General features: G+C 42.1%; 1 protein-coding gene across 1 annotated transcript in view; it reads right to left on the bottom strand.

The window, feature by feature from the left end:
- Positions 1-23806, bottom strand: part of si:dkey-228d14.5 (uncharacterized protein LOC796266 homolog) — a 66545-nt gene extending 42739 nt beyond the window's left edge. The window contains exon 1 of the mRNA XM_059946350.1: positions 23548-23806. Coding sequence (XP_059802333.1) covers positions 23548-23612 — 65 coding nt within the window. The 5' untranslated portion in view covers positions 23613-23806. The remainder of the gene's footprint in view (positions 1-23547) is intronic.
- Between the last annotated feature and the right edge of the window lie 3618 nt (positions 23807-27424).

The following is a 27424-nucleotide window of genomic DNA, read 5'->3' as shown; positions in this document are numbered from 1 at the left end:
CTGCTTTTTCTTACATAAGTTCAACTTAAGTGATTGCCTAGATACTTGGTAAACGTTGTGAGAGCACCTGGCTTTGCCTGGCAGTGCATTCCAGATTATCACCCTCTGGATGCAAAGGTTTTCCTCAGCTCCCACCTAAACTTCTTATTCCTTACCTTAAACCAATGCTCCAGTTTTAGATACTCCTGTTTTGGAAAAATGCTTCCTGCCATCTTCCCTATCTACACCTTTCATAAACCTGCTTCCTGCCATCCTCCCTATCTACACCTTTCATAAACCTGTACAATAATCAGATGGACCTCTTCACCTCCTTCACTGCAAGGAAAACAAACCCAGATGATCCAATCGGGATGTTATTGTTATGACGCAGAAATTCAGGTTGTACTCCTTCAGTTAACCTCACTGCGAGGTATCTTTGATGGTTATTTGTTAATTTCAATGTATTTTACATAGAAACATAGAAATTTGCAGCACATTACAGGCCCTTCAGCCCACAATGTTGCGATGACCATGTAAGCTACTCCTGAAACTGCCACATAGCCCTCTATTTGTCTGGTATAATGTGATTTTTTTTTCAACTGTATATTTTATAGTAGTTAATAAATGCAGAATATTATTCTTCAAGATAGGAATGCATACACTAATAGTATCATCTAAAACCAACACCTACAATTTTCATTTAGTTCCAAGAAGTGAGTATTATTGTTAGACAAATATTTATCTTTCCACCCCCCCCCCCTTGGCCCTGCCCCACCTTATCTTGTTCCTTTTAAGAAGATGGTGGTCAGTTCCTTCTTAAGCCATTCAGTGTGGCAACAATATTCTGAAAGTATTGTTAGATAGTTAGTTCCAGGCTTTGGACCCATCAATGAAAAAGGAACAACAGCTTACACTCAGTGGCCACTTTATTAGGTAAACATGTACCCCTGCTCGTTAATGCAAATACCTCATCAGGCTATCAAGTGACAGAAACTCAATGCATGAAAAGCATGTACACATGGTCAAGAGGCTCAGTTGTTGATCAGACCAAACTTCAGAGAGGGGAAGTTACATCTAGCATGATTGTTGGTGCCAGATGGGGTGCTTTGAGTATCTCAGAAACTGCTTTGGACTTTCCCACACAACAATCTCTAGAGTTTACAGAGAATGGCATGAAAAGCTAAAATCATCCAGTGAGCAGCAGTTTTGTGTGCAAAAGTGCCTTGTTAACGAGAGAGGTCAAAGGAGAATGGCCAGACTAGTTCAAGCTGACAAGAAGGTGACAGTAATTCAAATAACCACAATGGTGTGCAGAGAGCATCTCTGAATGTACAACACACCAAACTTTGAAGTGGACAGGCTGCAGCAGCAGAAGAACATGAACATACATTCAGTGCCATTTCAGTAAGGAGAGATGATGCCTAATAAAGTAGCCACTCAATACACTCATAAAACAGGATGATGTGTGATTGGAGGGAAATGTTCAAGTGGTGGCACTTTCATGCTTCTACTTCCCTGGTCTTTTAGAAAGTAAAGATCACAAATCTGGATGTTCTAAACTAAGAGCTTTCCCAAACAAATGCTGGGTAATTTGTGAAAGGTACACACTGCAATGCTGGTGGAGAGAATAAACACCGCATGCGTTGGGTGCTAATCATGTAGACTGCTTTGTCCTGAATATTATTGAGCTTCTTGCAATAACAACTTTTAGAAGATAGTTGGGCAGTTATGTGTATAGGAAAGGTTTAGTAGGATATGGGCCAGAAGCTGGCAAGTGGGACTAGACTGGATGGTCATCTTGGTTGGCCCAGACTAGTTGATCTGAAGTGCCTGTTTCCAAGCTGCTTGACTCAGTGACTCTTGGGTCTGGATGAAGATAAACTCATTCTGACAAGTGGGGAGTCTTCCATTGCACCCTTGACATGTACTTTCTGGATAATGGAGAAGTAGGGGACATCAGGAGCTGAGGCACTTTGCAGAATATTTGAGGTCTATATTTATGCAGTCAAAGGGGTTTCCCTGTTATGTGGATAGTTGGTTGGGCAGGTGGAATAACAAATACCCTGAATGTCATGAGTAAGTTCTTTCATTAGTGATACCGAATGTAAGGTACATGTGTGTGACACAAATATTCCTTTCCTGAATGTCGCCTGGGTCCTGCCCCATGAGCCACGGTAAGTTTCGCTTTACGAGTGGCTGCAAATGGAATTCAATATTACAAAGTCATAGGCTACAGTCCAACTCCAGACCTCATAGTGCAGAGGGATCATTGATGTAAGGTGGAGTTAGGATACCACCCTGAGTAACTCTTGCAGATATGTGCTGGGCCTAAGGTAAAATACCTCCAACTATCTTTCTCCTTGCAGAGATTTTCTCCTGAATATTGTTGACTTCAGTTTCATCAAGACTTATTGATGTCAGATCTACTTATAATTATTACACATTTGATTTCATCATCACCCACTGAAGACTCGGTACAGCAGATAAATCCTTCAGGACTCATCCAGTCCAATCAGTGTAGGCACCCTCTTATGACTGATCCTGTGCCTTTGCTATTCTTTACTTCTTCAGTGGGGAAGAGTTCGACATAACAGCTGCCTGATATCAGTACGGTGTTTGCTTTTTGTTTGGCTTGACGTTACAAGACTTCATGGGAGTCCTGAGTCATAGGTGTAGACTCCCAGGGTCTACACTCTCCTCTGTGACTGGCATGTGACTGTGCCACCACCTCAGATGTATCATCTGGTTGAACAGAACTTTGCAAGGGACATTGATCTGAGGCCAAGGACTGGAGGCCCAGGGGTGGCCTGCCCTGGGGTTGGCATCCTGTAGGTGTGAGGGTGGGGGAAAGGCCATTGCTTTGTTGTCCTTGCCTTGTTCTGTTCTGCTGTTGCTGTTTGTGTTGTGTTAAGCATTGAGGGCATGCTAAGCAGGCACCAGAATGTGTGGCAATACCTACGGGCTGCCCCCTAGCACACCCCTGGGTGTGTTGGTTGTTTAACAAACGGCACATTTCACTGTAATTTTCAATGTATCTGTGATAAATAAATCTGAATCTGAAGCTGATGGAAGATCCTTGAACAACACCTGAAAATTATGACTCTGTGAGTATGCCTGTGTCAGACATTGTTTATTCAATCTATAAGAAAATACTTGCAAATTAGCCTCAAGTCTTCAATTGCTCATGAAAAATTTGTAGGATCAAATAAACCATAATCCATCTATAGACATTGTGTAAATGTTAATACTAGGATCTTGCTGATAAATAGAAGGATTGGATTACTTTAATCACTGCCTCAGTGATAATACTGCTGCTGATATCAAGAAGTTGTCAAAATAAAAGCTCACTCCAGGAAACAGAGTGCACAATCTGGTTTGAAATTCCATTGCGGTACTGAGAGAGCACAACATTGATGGAGGTACCAAACTTTCAGATGAACTTATTAAACTGAGCATCACACTTAAAATGCTGGAGGAACTCAGCACGTCAGGCAGCATCTATGGAAAGGAATAAAGCGCTATTATTTCAGGCTAAGACCCTTCATCAGAATTGTTAAGATCCCATACAGAGCATCAAAATTTGGCTGCGTAAGGAGTAATTAGAGCCAATATTCCAAAGAGTGTTTAAAAAAGGATTTTCTTATAGGGGAAAGAGATTGAGGAATTTAATACAAGTAACTAGAGTCTAGGGCCTGTTCAGTAAAAAGCATGGCCACCAATGGAGAAATAAATAAACTAAGGGATAATAAAGAGGCAAGAATTGAAGGAATGCAGACATCCCACATTGTTATAGATCCAGAAAACATCATGGATATTGAGAGAGACAAGGTCATTGTGATACATGAAAATGACCTTTGCTTATTAAAGGTTGGAGAGTAGATATGTTCAGAGTTCAAAGTCCATTTATTATCAAAGTATATATACCTACTGGCTGTGTGGTGAAAAAAGCACAACAGCGCCATTTTCACCTCAGATGGTTGAAGAAGTTTGGAATGAGTCCCCATATCCTACAGGGACACAATTGAGAGCATCCTGACTGGCTGCGTCACTGCCTGGTATGAGAACTGTACCACCCTCAATCGCAGGGCTCTGCAGAGAGTGGTGCGGACAGCCCAGCGCATCTATAGATGTGAACTTTCCTCTATTCAGGACATTTACCGCAGCAGGTGCATAAAAAGAGCCCGGAGGACCATCAGGGACTCCAGCCACCCCAACCACAAACTGCTTCAGCTGGTTCGGTCTGGGAAACAGTACCACAGCATTAAGGCCAGGACCAACAGGCTCCAAGACAGCTTCATTCACCAGGCCGCCAGATTTACCAATGCACATTGATTTGATTGCATATCTGACTGTACATAAATAAATTAAAGGATAATAAAGAGGCCAGAATTGGAGGAATGCAGATGTCCCACACCTACAAAACAATTATACAATCTTAGAGTGTGGGCAATATCTTCCCACATTTCCTTTCCTTATTGCTTGGACACAGTGACAGAGATGCAACATAAAGATTATTACTCCATCATGTTGTGAGGTGGATGTGAGAAATAAAATTCGAATTCTAATTATACGACCTTGAGATTCATCTCCTATCAGGCAGCCACAAAATAAAGGAACCATAAAAAAAGTCTTTTGAACACCCAGTGTGCAGAGAGAAAATCAAATCTTGCAAATTAATAACTGCAAGCAAAGAGCGTTCTGAAGAGAAGACCACAAAGAGAGTCCCGTGGTTCAGCATAGTTCATCGCAGAACTGAGTAAAAGTTGTAGAGCAGCGATCGAAACCGGCTCATCCCTCACCTCGGGCCCCAGCGCCCTGACCCTTTCAATCTGGCCCGGCGGCTAAATTGACGTCCAAATAATGTGACAGCTGAGTCAGAATCAGTTCAAACTAGGACATGGGTAACAGAGCTCCGGATAAAATTTAAGGACAAAATGTACCCCACGTGCACTGAAACAGTTATCTGGAGCAATAAATACAATTCATTCAACAGCAGAGAACTGAGGGTAAGATAAAAACTAGCAATATAGAAAGGAAGAAATAGTGGTCTTCCTTGTTACAGATTATGAGGTCAAAATCAGCTCCAAAGTTCAGCACTTTATCACACTGCTGACAGCATCAGAGTTACTGTTTTGCCTGAAGTACTACAGAGATCATACTTGGAAGTCTGTGCACGGCACTTTAGTTTTTTAAGTAGTAAATTCATAAAACAAAGATTCTGATGACAGTATCTACTAAACTTCTTTATTACAAACACACGAGATTCTGCAGATGCTGGAAATCTTGAGCTACACACAAAATGTTAGAGGAAACAACAAAGCAGGCAGCATCTATGGAGGAGAACAAACCACAGATGTTTTGGGCCAAGACCCTTCATCAGGACTGAAAAGGAAGGGGGCAGAAGCCGGAATAAAAGCAAGTGAGAGAGGGGAAGGAGTAAAGCTGGCAGGTGATAGGTGAAGCAAGGTGAGGGAGAAGATGGGTGGGTGGGGAAATATTCCTCTTACACGTTATCTTCTCCCAGCTTCTTACTTCATCCCCCCCTTCCCCAACCACTCAATTTTCCCCACTCCTATCACCTACCTAACCCTTCCCCACCTTCTTATTCTGACTCCTGCCCTCTTCCTTTCCATCGCAGTGGAAGGGCCTCGGCCTGAAACATCGACTCTTTATTCCTCTCCACAGTTGCTATTTGACTAGTTGATCCCTCTGGCCCTTTGTGTCTGTTGCCCAGACTTCTTTATTGTTATTGTTCAAACACATTTGGATTCAAACTGAGATCAGTCTTCTGGCTCCATGGCCAATTTTTGCTTGATAACACTTATGCGATGATTTGGGATACTGTGCCAAAGGCAAGTTTCTTTTGCCAACCAGGGCAGTGTCCCTGGATCCTGAAGCTGGAATCTGAGTGGGACTGTCTGGATGTAGCTCTCTGGATGCTGACCTGTTATGAGTTCCTCATGATTTGTTATCCTGTGAAACAAAATGTCTCATTTTTCAGCTTGCCCAGAGTAATCTTTTCAAACAGATGCTTTCCGCTATGTTTAACCAGCTGTCGGGCATTGATATATTATCGTGGTGTAAATATATCCTGCTCTAGCTAATGATGCCGTAACCATGACCTCCCTTATTAAAATATACAGTGAATGAAGCAACACACAAAGCTTCTGTATTCACTTTGATACACAGCAACGTCAGAGTTGTTCAGACCAATGGAATGTTTGTCCAGCTCTCTTTGATGAGGATGTGTTATGAGGAAGTTTTATACGGATGTGTTAACTTTAACATGATTTTTCCTAGAGCCTATTTAACAGCGAAAGTGAATTATAAAATTAAAGATTGGGAAAATTAATTGCTGCAGTCCATTAATTCTGATCAATAGCTACGCAGCTAACTTCCAACCCTGTACCCGATCCACTGCCTTACAATTCCTGGTTCTTGCTGTCCACTACAAACATTGAACTTATAACAACACCACATAGGCCCTTTGTACAATGTTGTATTAAACTAAATAAATTGGCAATTCAATACCTAATTAAACTAATCTGCCTATTCATATCCCTCCATTCTCTGCACATTCTCATTTCTTCCTTGCCTCCGGTACCACCCTAGCTGTGCATTCCGGGCACCCACCAATCTCTGTGTGCACAACCTGTCCCACATATCTCCCTTGAACTTACGCCCTTTCACCTTAAAAGCTTGCTCTCTTGTGCAAGACATTACAAACCTAGGAAACAGCTGTCTACTCTGTCTATGCCTCTCATAATCTTCTTCAGGTCTCTCTTCAGCCCTTACTGCTCCAGAGAAAACAACCTAGGTTTGTCTAAGTTTGTCAAGTTTCTCTTGTCATAGGACACACCCTCTACTCCAGGCAGCATGCTGGTAAACCTCTTTGTATACTCTCCAAAGCCTTCACACCCCTCCTATAATGAGGAATCAGAATCCAGTGCAATACTCCAGATGCAGCCGAACTGGAGTTTTATAAAGCTGCAACACACTGTCTCTTGAAGTCAATGCCTCAACTAATAAGGCAAGCATACCATTCAACTTCTTTACCCCATATCAACGTGTACAGTGCCTTCAGGGAGCGATGGAGTTGGACCCCAAGGTCACTCTATTCATCAGCATTGTTTAGGATCTTACCATTAACGGTATACTGACTCTGTACGTTTGAGCTCTCAAAATGCAACAACTCACATTAAACTCCACCTTCTATTTCTCTGCCCATAACTGGTACTGATCTATATTCTACTGTATCCTTTGGCAGTCTTCTACACCATCTAAAATGCTACCAATCTTTGTATTGTCAGCCTCCCCCCCCCCCCCACCCACCAACATTCACATTTTTATACCGGTCATAAACAGCAGAAGTTTTGTTACAAATCATTGTGGAATATCACTAGTCACAGAATACCAGAGACCTGAAGAAGATTATGAGAGGCATAGACAGTAGACAACCGTTATGTGTTTCCTATGTTTGAAATGCCTTATTTCTTCTTTCTGTTGCTAATTACTTTAAATCTATATAGACATAAACATAGAAAGCCAGAATACGTCCCATTGATTGCTACCCTCTGCTTTCTATGAGCAAGCCAATTCTGAATCCAAATAGCCAAGTCACTGTGAACACCAGGCACCTTATTTTATGGTTGAGCCTACCATAGAGACCTTGTCATTAAAATCCATGCAGCCACATCCATAGCTCTACTTTCATCACCTCCTCAAAAAAACTTTAGTTAGACATGAATTGCCCTGCAAAAAGCCAAGATGACAATCCAAAATTAGGTCATGTTTTCTAAATCCAATCCCTAAGTACCATCTCCAATAGCTTCCCTACCACTGACATCAGACTCACTGGTCTATAATTTCTAACATCATCTCTATTCCTCCCATAAAAGAAAAGAAACCCTCTAAAGTGAATGTTTCTGCATGCACCAGCCTTTGAGTGAATTCCAGATGCTTCTGCTGAAACATATTTATTTCTTCTTTCTGATGCTAATTACTTTAAATCTATATCACTGGTATGTAAAAACCCTGCAGACGCAAGTAGCTCTTTTGTAGTTAACTTATCCAGTGCTCTATACCTCAGGTTAGTGAGTACACAAACTAGTTTTCAGCTGCAGAGAAGACGGGGAGGAATGGGCAGAACAACAGGAATACCTCTGAAGGGGCAAGACCAATTGGATAGACGACGCAATGACAGATGACTAATACTTCTCTTTCTGCGTTATGTTTTGCTTGCAGCAGGGCTACAAGACAAGCCCAGAGCAGGATAGAGCAATTATTGGAAAAAGAGGAAGAATGACCAATGAGTGACAGCTAGAAATAGACAGCAAGTTACCAAAATCAAAAAAGCTGCAACCTACACAGACAAAAGATAGGGTATTGGTCGTTCATCTTGCATTGGGTCTTACTGTAACAGTGTACTCCACTGACAGTTCGGTCAGCATGGGAGTGTGATGGAAAATTAAAGCGGCAGGCAACCGGCAGCTCAGGAGCGCTCTTGCAGATGGAACAAAGTTGTTTTTCAGTACTATCACCAGATCTGTGTTTGATTTCTCCAACATGAACACTGAGTGCAGTACACTAAGTTAAAGAAGTGTAAGTGAATTGCTACTTCATCTGAAAAGACTGCTTCAGTTCCTGGTTGGTGTGAAAGAAAGAGGGAGAGGAACAGCAACGGGATGTAAGTTGAATGAGAAAGAGCTAGGAGAGGAGAGCAGTCCCTCCGAAACGCTGAGACAATGTTGGGGGGAGGTGTAGGAATTGGAAGAGGAACCTTGTTGAGCTGATAGGATTGTGAAGGATGATCAGAGGAAAGCAGAGTCTCAAGTTGTAGATGGTGAGAACCTGGCTCTCAGGAGAAGCAGAAATGAGAGCAGAGGTGTGGGAAACTGATGGGATGTGGTCAAGGACTCCGTCGACTATGGTAGAGGGGAAGTTTGATAAGTCTCACAGGTCAGATAAGTCTCTTCAGAAAACATGACATCAACTGGGGTTTTTGGAGAATGGAACGAAGCCCTTACAGGATGAAGGGAATATAGTCAAGATAGGCTGTAGGCTTGTAATTTTGTTTCTGACTAACCTGTCTCAAAGACAGAGATGGACAAACCCAGAAAGAGATGAGAATGAGATGGAACATTGAGAGCAAGGGTAGAAAATGGCAGCAAATTGAGAATTCTTTGAAATACTGTATGAGTGCAGGAACCAGTGCCAAAGCAGTCACTGATGAAAGGAGTTGGGTGGATGATCAGAACTGACACAAGACTGTTCCACACATTCCACAGCTTGGTCTCATTCAAGTGCCCATGGCTACACCATTAATTTGGATAAACTGTGCAGAGCTGAAGAAGTTGGTTAATGTGAAGTTTGGCTCAGACAGGTAAATGAGTGTGTTGGTGGATGGGAACTACTTGGACCTCTGTCAAGGAAGAAGTGGAGAGCCTTTCGAACTTCCTGATGTGTGATAGAGGTGCAGAGGGACTGGATGTGCATTTGGATTCAAGAAACCAGAAACAGTGGCAGAGAGCATCTAAAGTCTCATCGATGCACTGCACAATAGACCAGGGAAGAAAGATAGAATCAAGGTAGAAAGAAATATTAGGGGCAAGAGGAAGCAAAATGATAGATCTGTCCAGATAGCCCTGAAAACACCAGCAAGTCAGCCAAACTTTCTCTACATTTTCTGCCCTTTACTCTGCCTTCCAAGCTCTCACATTAATTTTCTGCTTTCTGTTTCTATCTTCTGAATCTATTGCTCCCACATCCCTGCCAAACTGATGTAAATCTTCTCTGGCAATAGTAGCAAAACTGTCCATGAAGAACAGATCCCAAATCTGATATGATGTTCCTTGCAAAACATAGCTCAGTGCTCTAAGAATCTATTGCACTCAACCACGCAGTTTTTGAAGTCACACATTCACCTCCACTGTCCTATTTCTGTATGTGTTGCTATATGGCACAGAGAATAATCGAGATTATTACCTTCACATCCTGGTATTTATTCTCTTTCTTATCTACTTAAAATCCACCTACTGATCTACAATACTTTCTCTAACTTTGCTGTTGAACAAATAACCAATTGTTAAAGTGGCCTCATAAATTCATTTAAACAATTTCAGGTATTAGCTTCCCTAATTAATGCCACGTTACTATACTGGCTGTTCTGTCTTTAGCTGTTGACAGCAGAACATATGGAAAATATAAAGTGTTGTAAAATGAATAATCTGGTATTTCAGAGCCCTGGAAAACATGTTAGAGTGAAATCCAAACTAGCTTTATGTTTCCCAGTTTTTCCTTTTTTTTCTAACTTCTTTGATATGTTTATCAACTAAACCTCTAAACCTTCTCCCTTTCCCATTCCCTCTGCTTCTCTTTGCTTCTTTATCACTACTTCACTGCTTTTTCTACTATTTTCCTATTCTCTCCCTCTTTTTCATATTCTCTTCATGTTTCATATTATTATTTTTTTCCTATTATTTTGAATAAGACAAAATTGAATTTCATGTTCTCAATTTAGAATGCATAACCATCCTATGAAGTAAAATTGACTCTCCTTTGCTTGACAAATTCTTGATTCCAATATCCAGCCCAGTCTCCTCTATTTTGTTCTCCATTGATGCACCATCAATAACTCACACTGAGACGTAAGGCGAGATATCGGCTTTTATTGACTGGAAGAAGGAACCAGGAGTGAGTGTCTATCATACAATGTCTTGGAGACTGAGGCCGAGCGTCAGGCCGCAGATCTCCTTTATACAGGGGCCTGTGGGAGGAGCCACAGGAGCAGTCAGCAGGGGCGTGTCCCGACAGGCACATAGTTCACCACATCCATGTCCAAACACCACACTGGTACAGACACGGTCACGGACTGTCAAACACTGGCTTGTTCAAGTTAATCTTGTCACATTACTCCACTGCATTCTGTAGACAGATTATGGAGAGGGGCTGGAGAGGGAGATTGGACAATGGTTGACATTTCAATTTTTGATTTGTTGAAGGCTGGCTGAACCCTATGGTAACCAGAAGTTCCATCATAAAACGTACTTATGAAATGGACAGAATACACCTCTCAGTCACCTGAGAAGCCATCCAGTTCAGACTCAGTGTTAACACTCTAGCTGCACCAAGCACTATCATTCAGGCAGTGCTTTGCCAACTCTGATATAACTAGGTGTCATACTGTAATTCCCTCCATTAACCTCCCTCTATCACACACACATGCCCTCCAACACACCCACAATGGCTTTGTGCTTACTGCATCCACCGAAAGCAAACAAACTCTTCAATAATGGAGCGGTTGTCAAATAAACACATTTTTTTTCCACAGCCAATAGTTGAGAACAGTAAATATGCTCAAAGAAAATTTTTACAAAGCTTTGCTTGAAGGAAAGGTGATGATCAGCCTTTAGCTTCTGAGAGTTAGCAACTCCAGTTCAGACTGGCACAGTAATATATATCAGATCAGATCAGTTCAGTGTGAATCTATTAACCAGAAAACCATGTCCTCTGGACCACCCTCCACCATCCTTGGTTCCAGAGGCACAGGCTCAGGTGGGCTGAGTGGTGCATGGTCAATGGGCTTGAGGAAGATAGGCGTAATCCTGAGGGATGGTGGCAGCTGAGGACAGTAAGTGACTGGATTGATGCGATTGGTGATCTTGAAGGGACTGATGAACTGGTGAAAAGGCGTAACCCAGGAAGGAAATGACTAAGGGTGTGGAACTGGCATTTCTCTAACTTGCAATACAGACAGTTTTTGAGGAGGCACTGAAGGACTGAACGCATGTGGCTCATGTGGTCATGGGGGTCCTTGGAGAAGATGAGAATGTCAACGAGGTAGACGAACACAGGCTGATGTGGCATGTCTCAGAGGATCTCGTGAGTAAATGTTTGGAAAACAGCTAGACTGTTTGAAAGTCCGAAAGCCATCAGCAAGTATTTGTCGTAGCCAGTGGGTGTTATGAACACCATTTTCCACTCATCCCCTGGTGGATATGGATAGTACATACTCATTATTCAAGGATACTCCCCTGAACATAGACGGGAAATTCCTTTCTTTCTTTGCTCTCTACATTACTCGATCCATACTGAAGCCCCTATAAACCACAGTCTTCATTTTACGCACATTACTGTAATTTCCTTGCAGATTTCTCTTTTACCCTCCAAGTTCAAGTTGAATTATCATTCAACCACACATGAATATATCCACGAATACTACTAAATGAACAGCGTTATTCTGGGGCCGAGGTGCAAAACACAGTACCAACAGACATACACAGCACAAGGCACACTTAGCACATATTAGATTTCAGTAAAATACAATCACACATAAAAATATAGTCCAAGACCCTGAGTCCATGAATGTTGCAGTTGATCTCAATACAGCTTGTCTTCTGATGAGAGAACAGTGGGGGGCAGCACCAACTCCAGCTTGGATGCTGTGCCACACCCAACGCCTCTCTCCTGGGCGGCTATAAACAGGTGACACTGTGGCTTGAGGCCTAGTCCTCACGAGGCTGTACAGCTCCCCAATAAACTGGTGAATTGAACATGCAGCATTCCACACTAACAATGTCCAAAAGGGTCTTGCAAACACAAGAAAAGTGACAAAGATGGTCATTCACTATTAGACTGCATGCCTCCAGCACAATGCGCAGCTCCTTCACTTTCTCTACCAACAAGCAACTCACTGATAGGGTAGACCTGCAGTACATTAAGTTCTTAATGTCCAGCAGGGTCTTGCAATCATAAAAATACATTTTAAAAGTGCAATAGCACCTTTTGTTGCCCCTCATAGAAGCCACTGCGATGGAACACACCACCATATTACCAGTTCAGCGGTGAAGAATCACTTTAATAGTAAACTGCAAAATAACAGGCCACAAAACAAGCTGATTCAACAGGTGAATGAGGGCTGTGGATGAGAGCTGGGTTTAAATAGGCTGCAGGTGATGAATTGGAAATGAGTGGCAGGTGACTCCTGTTATCTGGGTGGAGACTGAGAGGTGACTGCCTGCACAGGTCTGACAAAGGATTAAAACAGTATGATTGAGGTAAAGATATTCATTATCCTCGTAAGCATGTTTCCAATAAAATTGCATTACCTCTACATGAGAGAAAGAGAAGCAGAGAGAATAGCAGCAAATCCCAGTTTGGATAACGTAGCTCCCAGTTGCACAGAGAAACAGTGTGTTAATGGATTCTAAATATGGATGGAATGAAACTGCAAATGGTTCAAAGGTGTTTCTCAGTTCAATGAATTTATATAGCCTTCTTTAAGGAAGTGTCAAGAGTTACACATTTTTTTCAGGCTAACTCATGTACATAGGAGAAACTCAAGGCTGATCTCCCCTAGCTGGTTCTGCCTGCTTCAGGGAGTTGTCAAGTTTATCAACATTCCACAGGGCAGGGATCCCTTCACGTAGCTGCCTGAGTTGTTCTGCATTTAAAATAAGTAAGTCAACAAATTGCAGCCAACCCTTTACTCTTACAAATCATAATATCAGAAGAGTCATATTCAAAAAGGATATCAACTAAAATCTAATTTGCCTGTTCTTTCCCAAAGTTATTTAGTACCCATTGAGTATACTGTGGATTCTGGTTAATTGGGCCTTTGGTTATCCGGGGCAGCTGTTTATTTGGTACAACCCTTAAAGAACAAAAACTAATAGAGAAAATACCCAAGATTCCCTCTGTTTATTTGGGACAATATGCCACTTAACCGGGACAGGACCTGTTGTTGAACATTTTCTAACGTCAGTCACGTGCACACCATGTGACACACCGTGCTTAGAGCAAACAGTTTTTAAATCATATAGGTTAGATGTGTTGGTGTTCAAAAAAGCAGTGATTTTGTCACTGATAATTGGTGACAAGCAGTAAGACATTTTAGAACCATTTTGCTCACTGCGGTTTCAAGCATTCAGACTTGGAAAAGCCAGAAACAGCCCGAGTTGAAAATGATGTCATTACTTCAACGAGTTCGGAACTACGAAGATTTTGAAGGTCTTGACAGTCATCATGAATGTTCCCTTTGGTCCTCACTGGACACTCAGCTATTAGCCATAGGTCCAAGTAGCTGTTTGCATGTGACAGCAGCCACACACTGGTACCCCACTTTGACAGGCAGGCTAAACCAGGTGAGGGTAGCTGGCAAGTCTTATACCCTGGTTAGACAGAGACATATCTGTCCTAGCATGCCAAGTCAGCTCCAGTGGACTAGCGGATGACATCTACAGCGAGATCCAGCAGCCACGAAGGCAGTCCTGCGATGCTTCATTAGAGAACAAAGGGCATGGCACAGAAGATCCTCTGCAACCAGGGAAGACTCCAGTTGTGACACCTACTTATCCCAATGGACCCGGACCTCCGAGGTCGAGAGAATCGAACTGCCGCAGTGAAGCAGCTCTTCTGGTCTGAAAACTCTGCCGCACAGGTTTCCTGTCACTGTCAAATACAACAGACAATCACCATGTTCTAATTTGTTTTGTATTTCATTTACGTACATAACTTGTTACTCAGTTAAATGGTGGTTTATCTTTTTTATACCCTTTTAACTACTTCAATGAAACTTCGGCTAATTGGGGCAGTGGCTTAACTGGGCCAAAATGTACTGGTCCTGACGTGTCCCAATTAACAAGAACCCACTGTATTTACTGTTGCCTATTTAAAGTTACCTTTGAATCTGATTTCCCCATCCCTCTGGGCAATGCATTCAAAATCAGAACAACTGTTTTACTCTTCAGTTAGACCATGGCTGATTAGTATTTCAACTTCAGCACTTTGTCTTTGCAAGAAGTCAGTTGTTGCAACTGTAATTTTGAAATTTCTTGCTTTTTCACATGATAGCAACTCGCTATCTTAAAAATATCTCTTCATCACACCTCTGGTTATTTGCCAAAGGCAGTCAAACTATAAAGCCATTGTACTAAAATTTGCACAACCCCAATTTATTTTTACTTCCATATGAACACTGTGGATTCCGGTTAATTGGGCCATCCTTTTTAGATATTTTTACAAAAGTTCAGCTGATCAGGGCAGCCGCTTAATTGGGCCAAAATGTACTTGTCCCAATGTGTCTGACTTAACCAAAATCCACAGCATATGCTCCACATTCTGTTGCTTTCATGACATGGCTGCTGTTACAATCAGTCTATGTCCTGTTCCCAGAACTCCAGTGCAGCACCTCCTTCAGACAGGGACTCTGAAACCTGACATGTTGTGCAGCTGTTCCGGTGTAATGAGGAGGCAGATGTGAGGATCCAGTGAGTGAGTTCCAGATTGCAAATGGGCACATTAACTATTTATTTAAAATGAACAGTGAACCACTAAACTGAGCATCTAGCTAAACAAATGCCCATCTAAACTACCCTAAATTTTACAAAACTACAATACCGAACATCCAGTCACCCTTCAACTTAACCGGTATTCCATTAAATCTCCCCAAATTATAAGACTGAAGAACTGAGCAGGTTAAAATAAATATTTAACTAAACAAATGTGGGGTGGGGGGGGGGGCATCCATGTCTACAACGCTCTTTCTCGATGGTTCTACAATGCTGGTTGTGATTTCAGCCTGAAGCGGGTGCTGGAGAAAGAGGCCAAGCCTCCCGCAGGTCTTATTCTTATACTCCTGAGGTGTCCAGAACTGGAAGCCAGTGCCATGGCGTGCAAACCAACCATTAGGAAGGAGCGGCTGCATCCTTTAAACGGGCCAATCAAACACCGACACGGCAGAATCGGCTTTCAACCAGCAAATAAGCCAACCTCCTCCACCCTGACATGACATCACATAACCTTAACCACTCTTCTGCCAAACCGTGGTACAAGTAGTTGGCTGCCCGCCACCACTGACCCTGCTGTTACCACACGCATATAGTTCTTTGATTTTATAGCAAAGTCTGCCTCCACTGTTACTGGATTTCTTCCACTCACTCAGTAGCATATTCCTCACGACGAGCAAATTGTTCCTTCCTGGAGCCGGTGACCCACACTGAGGTTCGGACTTGTAGTTTCTTTCAGTGCCACTCTTCATGTGTAAGCCTGGACATCCATTACTGTCAAGTTATTTGGCTCTCTTGCCCATCACAGTCAATCTCTGCTCTCATCTTATATGAGACCTACATTTATTCGAAGTGTGACAACTAATAACACAATACAAAAGCAGCAACTAGATTGTGCACAGCAATATGATACAGACAAGATGATGCACTCTTTGACATATTGGTTGGGAGATAAATATTAGCCAAGGTATCAGAGACGACCCCATTGTGCTTTTATACAATAGTGCCATGGGATATTTTGTGTCTAAAAGGGACTTGTCAAATGTCTTATCTGAAAGATGGGATATTCAAAATGTAACATCCCCTTGTTACTGTAATGGAGTATCAAAACAAACCAGGTTTGCAATTCTCCAATTTGGGACTTAAGTCCACAATCTACTTACTCAAAATTCAGTTGGAGAATCCCCGTCCTCATAGATTACACTCAGTGGCCACTTTATTAGGTATACCTGTTCACTTGCTCATTAATGCAAATATCTAATTAGCTAATCATGTGGCAGCAACTCAATGCATAAAAGCACGCAGACATGGCCAAGAGGTTCAGTTGTTGTTCAGACCAAACATCAGAATGAGGAAGAAACGTGATCTAAGTGACTTTGGTTGTGGAATGATTGTTGGTGCCAGATGGGCTGGTTTGGGTAGCTCAGAAACTGCTGATTTCCCAGGGTTCTCATGCACAACAGTCTCTAGAGTTTGCAGATTATTTTAAAATTAATTTTAAAGTCTGTCCCGAGCCTTATGCCGGTGCTTATGCCAGTTTCCTTGGCATGAAGCGACTGAGAATACGAGACTCCCCCGCGTATAGGACGCCAGTCTATCGCGAGGTTAACCCCCAGCATTTTGCTGGTACCCATTTTCAGCTGGGTGGACTGGAGCAATGTGGTTAAGTGCCTTGCTCAAGATGCTATCTCAGCTGGGGCTCGAACTCAGACCTTCAGATAGCCAGTCTACCGCCTTAACCACTTGGCCACGTGTCACACAGTTTACAGATAACTGTGCAAAAAACAAAAACAAAAAATAATCCAGCGAGCGGCAATTAAGGGACTCTGTGTGTGAAAATGCCATGTTAATGAGAGAGGTCAGACTGGTTCAAGAACGGCAGTAATTACTCAAATAACCATGCATCACAACAGTGCTGTACAGAAGAGCAAACTCTGCATGCGCACCACATTGAACCTGGAAGTGGATGGGCTACAGCAGCAGAATACTGCACCAGGTTCCTCTCCTGTACTTAATAAAGTGGCCATTGAGTGTATCTCCCAACACTAACTGGGGTTATTCTAAAGTAACCAAGAGTGGGAATTTAGACTGTGCTTTTCCCTCCCTCATCTTGGACCATTAAATTGAACAGGAACCTCCACTGCAGCCTGAAATGCTATCCTTTCTTCTTCCTTACAGTCAGCTACTGATGGGTCTTGATGTATCCAAGAGCTGAGATAAAGGAATCATGACTTGCACTTAAATCTGTGAGAGTACATCCATCTCGTTCAATTAAATGAATAAATCTTTGGTTCAGTACACTCAAGAATTAAAGGATTAGTTTGGTGTGACCTTCCTCATAAGTTCAAGTTATTCACTGAACAAAGTCAACTCATTCCTATTTCTGTTTTTCTCTGCAAAATTTCTCAATATTACTGCTTCAAATTAAAACTCTGTGAACACTTTTAGATGTTGAGTTGTAGAAAGAGGAGGATGTGAGTTAGAGATAGTTAGTCGTTAATCCAGCCTAGCTTTCAATCAAGGTGCTGCCAAGCTGCCGTCTCTGTTGAGATAGTGGCTATTTTCTTAAGTTCACGGGGATGGTTTTGGGGACAGAGAGAGGAGTTACGGGTAATTTTTAGGGACAGGATGCAGATGAGTTAGAGGTCAGATTGGAATTTAGGGACAAGATGCAGATGAGTTAGAAGTCAGATTATGATTTAAGAACAAAATGCAGGTGAGTTAGAGGTCAGATTATGATTTAGGAACAAAATTTAGGTTAGTTAGAGATTAGGTTAGGGTTTAGGGACAAGAATGTGGCAGAATTAGAGGTCAGGCTGGAGTCTAGACGTCTGTTACGTGCTCCATGTTCAAAGGCCAGTGATGCGGATGGATGACAGAGGAAATCCGGAGTCTAGATGTCCACTCCGTGCTCAAAGACCAGCAATGTAGACGGGTGATAAAGGATATTCCTGGATGTTGGACTGGCCTAAGTCAGTGAATCCCAGGATTAGATGTCTGTGCAAGCAGGAGGCACAAGGGCCGGTGAGTCAGTGGGCCTAGAGCTCGTGTGCTGTCATCAGCTCATCTAGGGGTTAATACCGAAGATCGAAGCCCGAAGATCAATCAGGAGGAAGTCTTCAAGTCAAAGCCCATTAGCCAAACTCTGGAGATTGGAGGTCTGGGGTCAGAAGAATGTCCATGAGTGTGGGTGAATGGGAGAAAGGAAAGGGTTCTATATTGCAGTTTTGTTTCATTGCTTGTTGTGTTGTGTGCTGTTCTGCCAAGCATCACGGACATGCTATGCTAGCGTCGGAATGTGTGGCAACTCTTGTGGGCTGCACACAGCACGTCCTTTGGTGCGTTGGTCAATGCAAATGAAGCATTTCACTGTATGTTTTGATGTACACCAGATAAATAAATTAATCTGAAGCTTAACTGACATACTCAACCACTGGTTACAGCAAATGACCGATGAGATGAGTGATCCTGTTAATCTTTCTGCCTCAAAGGAACTTTGTTTCAAGCAATCTGATAAACGAGCTGCTTCACATGCTGGAAGAAGCTCATGCAACCTCATAAAGAGCCATTTAAACATAATTAGTTGTATGAAACGTTCAGGCAAGTGCACACTGAAATTACTCAATAGCTTAGTTTACCCTCCATTTGTAACTCTATGTAGAGTTCAGTGAATCCTGGCTGTCAGATGAAATAACATACAGAATCACAAATTCTACATGAATTCAGCCTGGTGACATTGCATCCCTCTTCAACACACACAGTTTTAAAAGTGGAAATGCATTGCAAATACAGATCTGGCAGCTATTCCTACTTTGTTTCACAAAGTGCTATGTTCTGGTGTCTTTATGATAGATATTCCCATGGATTCAATGTCACTGACCTCTTGGGTAAGTGAAGGAAATAAACCTTCTTGTCCCGAGTAAGTCTGACAATGCCCCAACCTGTAGATACAGTGGTCAAGCACTCTATTCCAGCTTTTTGGAATGCATCACACCTCACATCATAATCTTCTTTCCTTCACAAAGGTGTTTTGGCTATTGCTCAAGGTTCATTGGATATATTTAATAAATATAACTCAGACAATGGCAGAGCAACAGATTTACTGTAAATACAAACTTTTGAAATCAAAACAATAAAATATGCATTACCTCAATCAACTGTAAGCATGAAGCAAGCACGCTTATCTCTAGCCTGGAAATTTGCCACAACTACGCCTTGAAAAAGTAGAGGATACAGCCCAGTCCCTCACAGGCAAACCCCTCCCAATCACTGACCACATCTATATGAAATGTTGTCACAGGAAAGCAGCATCCATCAATAGGGACTCCCCAACCCCACACCGACCACCCAGGCCATGCTCTCTTCTCACAGCTGTCATCAGGAAGAAGGTACAAGAGCCTCAGAGCTTTATCCCTCAACCATCAGGCTCCCAAACCAAAGGGGATAACTTCACTCAACTTCATCTGCCCCAACCCACAAATGTTCCCACAACCTATGTACTCATTTTCAAGAATCCTCCATCTCATGTTCTCAATAAACATTGTTTATTTATTTATTATTTCTTCTTTTGTATTGTTTGCACAGTCTGTTGACTTCTGCACTTCAGTTAAACGCTCTAGTTGGGTGGTCTTTCATTGATTCTGTTTTGGTTATTATTCTATAGATTTATTGAGTATGCCCACAAGAAAATGAATATGGTGACACATATGTATTTTGACAATAAAATTTAAATTTACTTTGAAATGTATTTACTTTAAATATTGGTTTCAGGGGTGATTGATGGCTCTGGAAGGAGTTCAGAAGGACAAGGTGGGAGGAAGTCTCAGTGAATTCTGAAAGGCCTGGATAGAGTGGACATGGATAGAGAATGTTGCCCTTAATAGAAGAGTCTAGGATCTGAGAGCACAGCATAAGAATAAGTGGATGTCCAGAGAGTGATGACAGAGAGTGATGAATCTGTGGAATTCATTGCCATGTCCCTGGGTGTATTTAAGACAAAGATTGATCGATTCTTGATTGGTAAGGGGCTTAGTGATTACAGGCAGAAGGCAGGAGAATGCTTTTTTAGAAAATAGCTGCAGTTGAATGGCAGAGCAGATTTGATGGGTTGGATGGCCTAATTCTGATTTTATATATATTATGGTTGGGTAGGTGGAGCTCGTCAGCCTGGGAAGGTAGTTCATCTAAGAGAGGGAAAACTCCGATTTCAAACCCCCACTGCCTTGCGGCCATACCCACTCATGGGAAAGGCTTCGGGAGTAAACCCTGAGGACAAATCTGGAGCTGCAGTCCCTAAGGCAGTCTGACGTTGCCTTCAACCTCACTCTGGAAATTCCTGCGACATCACTGGTGCCAAGTTGTATCGGCCCTTGCCCTTCCCTTGGACAACATCGGTGGCGTGGAGAGGGGAGACTTGCTGCAGGGGCAATTGCCGGTCTCCCATACAACCCTGCCCAGGCCTGTGCCCTGGAAACCATTCCAGGTGCAGATCCATGGTCGCGAGACTAACAGATGCCACCACATATATTATGATCTTACAGTCTAAGGTTTTAGAATAATTGTTATGTGATTGCATGCAACATTAAGCAAAGCATAGCTGTGGATTTCTTTAAACTATCCCAGAACAAAAGATATACAATGGTAAGGTTCGGTCAAATGTAGAAGAAAACTAGGTCAGTGTAGTAGGTAGAGCAAACATCACAGACATTATAATGGAGGATCAGAAGGCTAGACCACATCAGTGTTAATGCAACAAGCCTGACCGGTAAGGCTGATGAACTAGAGCAATTCAAAATTCCAGGGTATAGAACTTTAAGAGACACAAGAGATTCTGCAGATGCTGAATATCTTGATTTACGCACACAAAGTGCTGGAGGTAAGTGCAAGTCAGGTAGCATTTATAAAGGGGAATAAATAGGTAACTTCTTGGGCCTTTTCACGATGAAGGGTCTTGGCCCAAAACATCAATGTCCATTTCCCTCTGGCTGTCTGATCTGCTGAATTCCTCCAACATTTTGCAATAGAACACTCAGGCCTGATGGTTGGAGATGGCAGGGATGTGCATGGGTGTGGGCAGGAGGCTGAAGGAGGAGACACTGCATTATGGGGTCCTAGGAAACCATCACTGGAGTAATGAGGAAGAATGTTCAAAAGAGGCTTTATGGGTAAAGTCATTAGGAAGGACAAGGCAAATGCAGAATGGAAGATGCGACTGAGTAAAACTTCACTCAGGTAATGGGATTCTTCTAGAAGTGACACAGAGCTCAACTATTGCATTCCCAAAAAGGTGAAGAAGGATGGCAAGTCCAGGGAAGATGTATTTGATAGCTTAGCGGTCTTAAAGTTGTATAAATCTCCGGGGCATGATGAGATGTATACCAACTAGGCTGGACCCTAATCCTGAAATATAAATGGAATGGATAAATGGACATGGTGCTAGGTGACTTGAGAGCTGTAAGTGTGCTGCTTCTATTCAATAAGCCAGGCAATTAAAAGCCAGCTAGTCTGACATCACCGGCAAGACATGTATCGACCAAGGATATTGGTCAATTGATATATTGGTGGGAGAAGCTGTCTGATTAACTTTAAATAGAGTTTTTTGAAATCATAGTAAACTATATTGATTGATGCTATGTTGTTGATGCAGTCTGGTTGCCCTTCAGTTGAAAGTCAGGTTCAAAAGGTAAAGGCTATGGGATCCAAAGCAATTTGGCAAATTGGATCCAAAGTCGGCTCAGAGACAGAGGGTGACAATGGAAATGGAGGATTGCTTTGGTGATTGGAAGCCTATTGGATTCCACAGAGATCAGCAGGAAATACTTGTTATTTGTTTTCTACATTAACAACTGAGATGGGAAGATAATAAGTTTGCAAGTGACCAAAAACGGATGACGTTGATAACAAGGCGCAAGATCTTAAACTCCAGGATGACAGTAATCAGTCGGTAGGTTGGGCAGAGCAATTACAGATTGGATTTAATTTGGTAAGTGTAGGTAATGGGTCTTATACAGGTAGGAAATTTATAAAGAATGGTAGAGTCCTAGGGAGCAATGAGAAACAAAGGGACCTTGTTATTTACACGCGTCCAAATGTAGAATGATTGGTGAAGAAGGCATATAGGATGCTCAACTTCCTTAGAGTATTAGAGCAGGAAGGCATGGTACAACTTAATACAACCTTGGTTGGACCACAACTAGAATATTCTGTGCAATCACGATCACCACACTTTAGGAAGGAAGTGATTGCACTGGAGAAAGCGCACAAGCGATAGGTACTTTCACATTATTTGAGAACCAAGCATTGAATCACTAAGGCTGTGGGCCAGGTGCTGGTAAATGGGATTAATATACTTAGACCCCTGATGGTCAGCTTTAAGAAAAAGGCCTCTTCATTGTGCTGCATGACTCTATAATTCTATGAAAAGTAGCTTGTTGCGGAACTGCAGTTTCAATCCACATTTAGCCCCACCAAACAGCAACCAACACCAAAAAGAAAATGACTGATATTGAATAAAGTTGCTAAGGATTCTTCCTGATTCTTCCCCTCTTCAGACCTGTTTCAAGTAGTTTGGGAGTGTTCTGAAATAGGCATTCCGTGTTCAATGAGATCAGAAAATGGCACCAAACACATATCAAGGCATCTGCTTGTTCTGATTAAAAAGCACAGCCAACTTGAAACAACCATGTGTTGAGTATGTGTCTGTTCGATTTAGCAATAAAGGGGGTCGGTCCCTGAATGATTAATCAGAACAAAACACTTCATTTCATCGTGGTGGGGGAAGGGAGTGGGAATGTCGGCCTCGTTGTTTGAAATTGAAAATACTGCTTTATAATTTTAAGGGCATTTACCTCTTAAAATGACAGTATTAGGATCAAATCATGGAGCTTCAATAGCCACCAGGTCACTATATGGAGTACCTTTTCAGGGAAGCCCTGAAAAGGTACTCTTTCATCTCTAAGCCCTCAACACCGTAACAAATAAGTTTCAACATTAAGTTCACAATTCACCCCCCGTAATAACGATTGTAAAGTCAGTGAAGTGAACGAAAGTTGTTAGATTTGGGGACCTCGGAAAACCTGGACTGAGATTTTAGGATGCCACTTTGATTTTGGGAATGGAATCGGAAAGCACACGCTGAGAGACGGTAAAGTAGCCGGAAGCAGCAGAGAAAGTTCGTTCAAAATAACTGAGGCGAAGAAAGGAGAAAGAGACAGAACGAGGTGAATTGTTGTGGGGTTCCAGAATAAGGGGACTAGGCCAAGATGAGAAAAACATTGATCCTCACACTGTCCACGTTCCCGCGATGGATACAATACTGGTCAACAGAGGCAGGAACAGCCAGCAGCTCATGGTGACTCGCGATGCAAGAGATCAAGCCAGGTCCAACAGCAGCACGATCCACTCGATCACACCATCAAAGGAAACCATCCAGAGGAACAAAGTGCAAGAATCCGAGGTGGAAGCCGTCTCGCGGTGCCGGAGCCAGAAGCTTTATCCAGCTCCGGCTCGATGATTCACACGTTGAAGACGAGTTCACACCCGAACAGCAGCCAGCAGGAAGTTTAGAGGAAGTTGCATCTGTTGCTCTAAGCTCCCCCTATCTCTCTCCTTCTGAAAGAGTAACATTTCCGCAGATCTGCGGGTCTGTTGCAGACGACAGGTCAATAGTTCAGTATCGCAGACCACCTGCGATTAAAGTGCCAACCGTAGGAGGCTCTTCAAAACTATTGTATTTAAACCAAATATAATGAATGCTATCCAGATTAGTTTGTAAGAATTTTAATACTACAACTGCGAACTGCCACAAAATATTAAATCTTCTGCCTGTTAGATTATTTTGCACTATTGTAACCCTGTAGAAAATACACTCATCTCATGTTTGCCTTTCCTCTGCCGAAGCCGTGCCATCTATCAGGAGGGTCATTTCTACTCATGTGATTTCTATGTTTATTTATGTGTGAGTGCAGATAGGACCACCAAGGGAGTCTTCATTCAGCATCTATTGCTTACATGTCAGCCAGCAATCGGGGGTCTCGAGTTACATTAATATAAAAAGAACGCAAGCTGACAAACACACCCAGCGCCGAAATGTCCGAACAAGCTTTACCGTCAATAAAGAACCTTTTGCAGTGCGGGACTGTGTAAAGTAGACGGCAGAAAAATGTTTACTAAAACACCCAGCGATTCAGAAACAACTTCCTCCTCTCTGTCATCTGATTTCTAAATGGATGTTGAATCCATGAGCACTGCCTCACTATTTTTATATTTATTTTCTATTTTTGCAATACTTATTTTAACTTAGCTATTATATATACAACTTAGTTTTCTTCTATATTTATCACATATTGCATTGAAATGCTGCCACGAAGTTAAATTTCACAATGTATATCGGTGATGTTAAACCTATGTAAAACATGATTCTGAGTAAATCCGCTGCTCTTTCTTCGAACAATGCCATAGAATAGTTTACTTTCATCTGTGGAGGAGACAGGACATGGAAAAACTCAGTCTCAACTACTTCAGACTGGAAGACCCCCCCCCCCCCCCCAGAAAGATACTGGCAACACACACAAAATGCTGTACGATCTCAGCAGGCCAGGCAGCATTCATGGAAAAGACATTCGGCGAGGGTCTCAGCTCTCAGTTAGCCAATTCTCTATCCATGCACCTTTCATTCCATAAAGTTCATTCTTAATGATCTATTATGCATCACTTTTATATGCCTTTAACAAGTCTTTGCCGGCTTTCTCTAATCAACCCACACATGAACAAATAATGGAATATACCTTTTCTGAACAAGACAATACCATTTGGAATTTTCCAGTTCTCGATCACCATTCCTATATCTAGACAAGTATGAAAGATTATGGTCAATGTGTCTGCAATTTTATCTCTTGGTAATCTAGAATGCATTCCTCCTGGACTCTGTGACTTATATATTCCAAGTACATCAATATATCTTGTAAATCCTATTGATCAACCTTTTGCCCAGTTGTGGAGTCAATTCAGCATTGAGGTGAGTGTAAGTATCCAGACTGGTTCATGAGCCTGATGTTTGTAGGGTAATAATTGTTCTTGAAAATGGTGGTATGGGACCCAAGGCTCCTGCACCTCCTGCCTGAAGGTAGGGGGTCCTTGATGGTGGCTGATGCTTTCCTGCATATGTGCTCAGTTATGGGGAGGACTTTTCCTGTGATGGACTGGGCTGTATCCCTAATTTCTTGTAAACTTCTTTCCCTCATGCTCTCTGCCCCTACAAGTAGATCTTCTTTCTGTTCCCTGATCAGCCCCACCTCTACTGTTACTACCTGTTTATTGCTTATTTGCCCATAAAACATGGAACCCCTTTTAGGTTTGCTACCAATCTTTCCTCATATTCTGATTTTGCCCCTCCTAGTTCTCTTTTTATACTTTGCTTCTTCACTTTCCACTGTGAGGTTCAGAACAGGTTTAGAGCACTTTTTACCTAAATGCACAAAGTCTGTTAAAGAAAAAGACTGGAGAGCTGTATTTGCGATTTTTCAATGTGATCATGATGAAGTCAGGTCAGGGTTACTGCAGCAGAAGAGAAAAGGAAGGGGTTTCAACGAAATCAGATATAACTTGAAAGTATATTCAATCTTCAGGGAGGCAGGCTATAAAGACTTAAGACATTGTCCAGAGAATAGTAAATAAGCTCCAATTTTACACTTGGGATGTTGACTGAATGAGGTGCAGTGTGGTGGCACAGCTTGAAGGATCATTGAGTAAACACAGAAAGAGCCCATCCATTCAGTTGAGAGTCCATGCCAGGTATTTCCAAGAGCAAAGAGCCCATCCATTCGGTTGAGAGTCCATGCCAGGTATTTCCAAGAGCAATCTGGTTTATCCCACTTAACTCTATTATATGATTAAAAACAGTTGATCGTTAGTGTAGTATTACTTGAGAACTAAATATCAACCAGGACAGCAGTATTGTCAGTCAATTTTGCATTTTACTGTGTTACAGTAGAAGGAATGTTGGTTTAACTTATCTCCAGCAGAGCAACACTCCCTTCAGACCTACCTCAGAAATGTCCTAAATCAGGACTTGAAACCGCAATTTTGCAGGCTTCGACAGTGACCAAGAGGATGGAATGAACTGTGTTCAGATGGGAATATTTGAATTAAACTGTTTTGTTCCTTCTCTGGGTAGACAATTTGCATCGTATAGAACTCCACTGATAGAATAGATCAAAAGATTATCCAGCATAACCTTAATGCACCAAACTGTGTAACTTTGACCAGCTGCAGTTAGCTGGTAACACCCATATGACTCCAGCAACAGAGTAAATAACTTGTTCAATAATCTATCCCACATATTGTTACTGCTGTAACCTTCTGTTTTAACCAGCACATAGAGAAGGTCACAAATGAGCAAACATGATTGAGCCCAGGCACTAATTACATCAATACATTAAGAAATACATTGTCATTTGTCCCTTTCTCTATCCATTTTATTTCTTCTCAGCATCCATTTCTCTGTTACTTATACTGGTTCAATTGTGTTTCATGTATTTACTGAGCATGCTCACAAGAAAATTAATCTTAGGTTTGTATATGGTGGCATATATGTACCTTGATAATAAATTTACTTTGAATTCAACCAAACAGCTCCTTCTTATTTGCAAACACAGCCACGTTTGAATTGATAAAGTGACTGTAACACAGAAAATATGTCAAGATGTTCCACAGCAGAGAAAAAGAACATGATATGAAAGGGGCGCATGGAAGAAGTAAACAGATGGATGGGCAGAACTTTCAAGAATATGCTTAAAGATGACAAGTAAGACCAAGGTTTATGGGAGTGTATCTCAGAAAATTTAAAACACTGGAGTGAAAGAAATAAGAATAAGGAGGCTACTGGTCTTGGTCAGCACAAGGAAGATGCCAAAGCGAATGCCAAGGTGGGAGATCTTGCAGGATTTGTAGAGAGCAGATGTAATTCTCACTCCCACTGCTTGAGAGTTGAAACAGTTAGTGGATCTCCCACCCAGTACAGAAACACCACAGAAACCTGTTCAAGAACACGTCTCAAACACAGCAGGGACATTTTGACCTCTGAGTTCCTTTTCAAGCTGCACACATCATCACAGATTCTACATTTTAAATCTTTCTTTCATTGATGCCTGCCAAAACCCTGA

Source organism: Hypanus sabinus, chromosome 21, assembly GCF_030144855.1.
Source record: "Hypanus sabinus isolate sHypSab1 chromosome 21, sHypSab1.hap1, whole genome shotgun sequence".
Lineage (NCBI taxonomy): Eukaryota > Metazoa > Chordata > Chondrichthyes > Myliobatiformes > Dasyatidae > Hypanus > Hypanus sabinus.
Note: the sequence above shows the minus strand (reverse complement) of the source record. Positions and strands in the feature narration are given on the sequence as shown.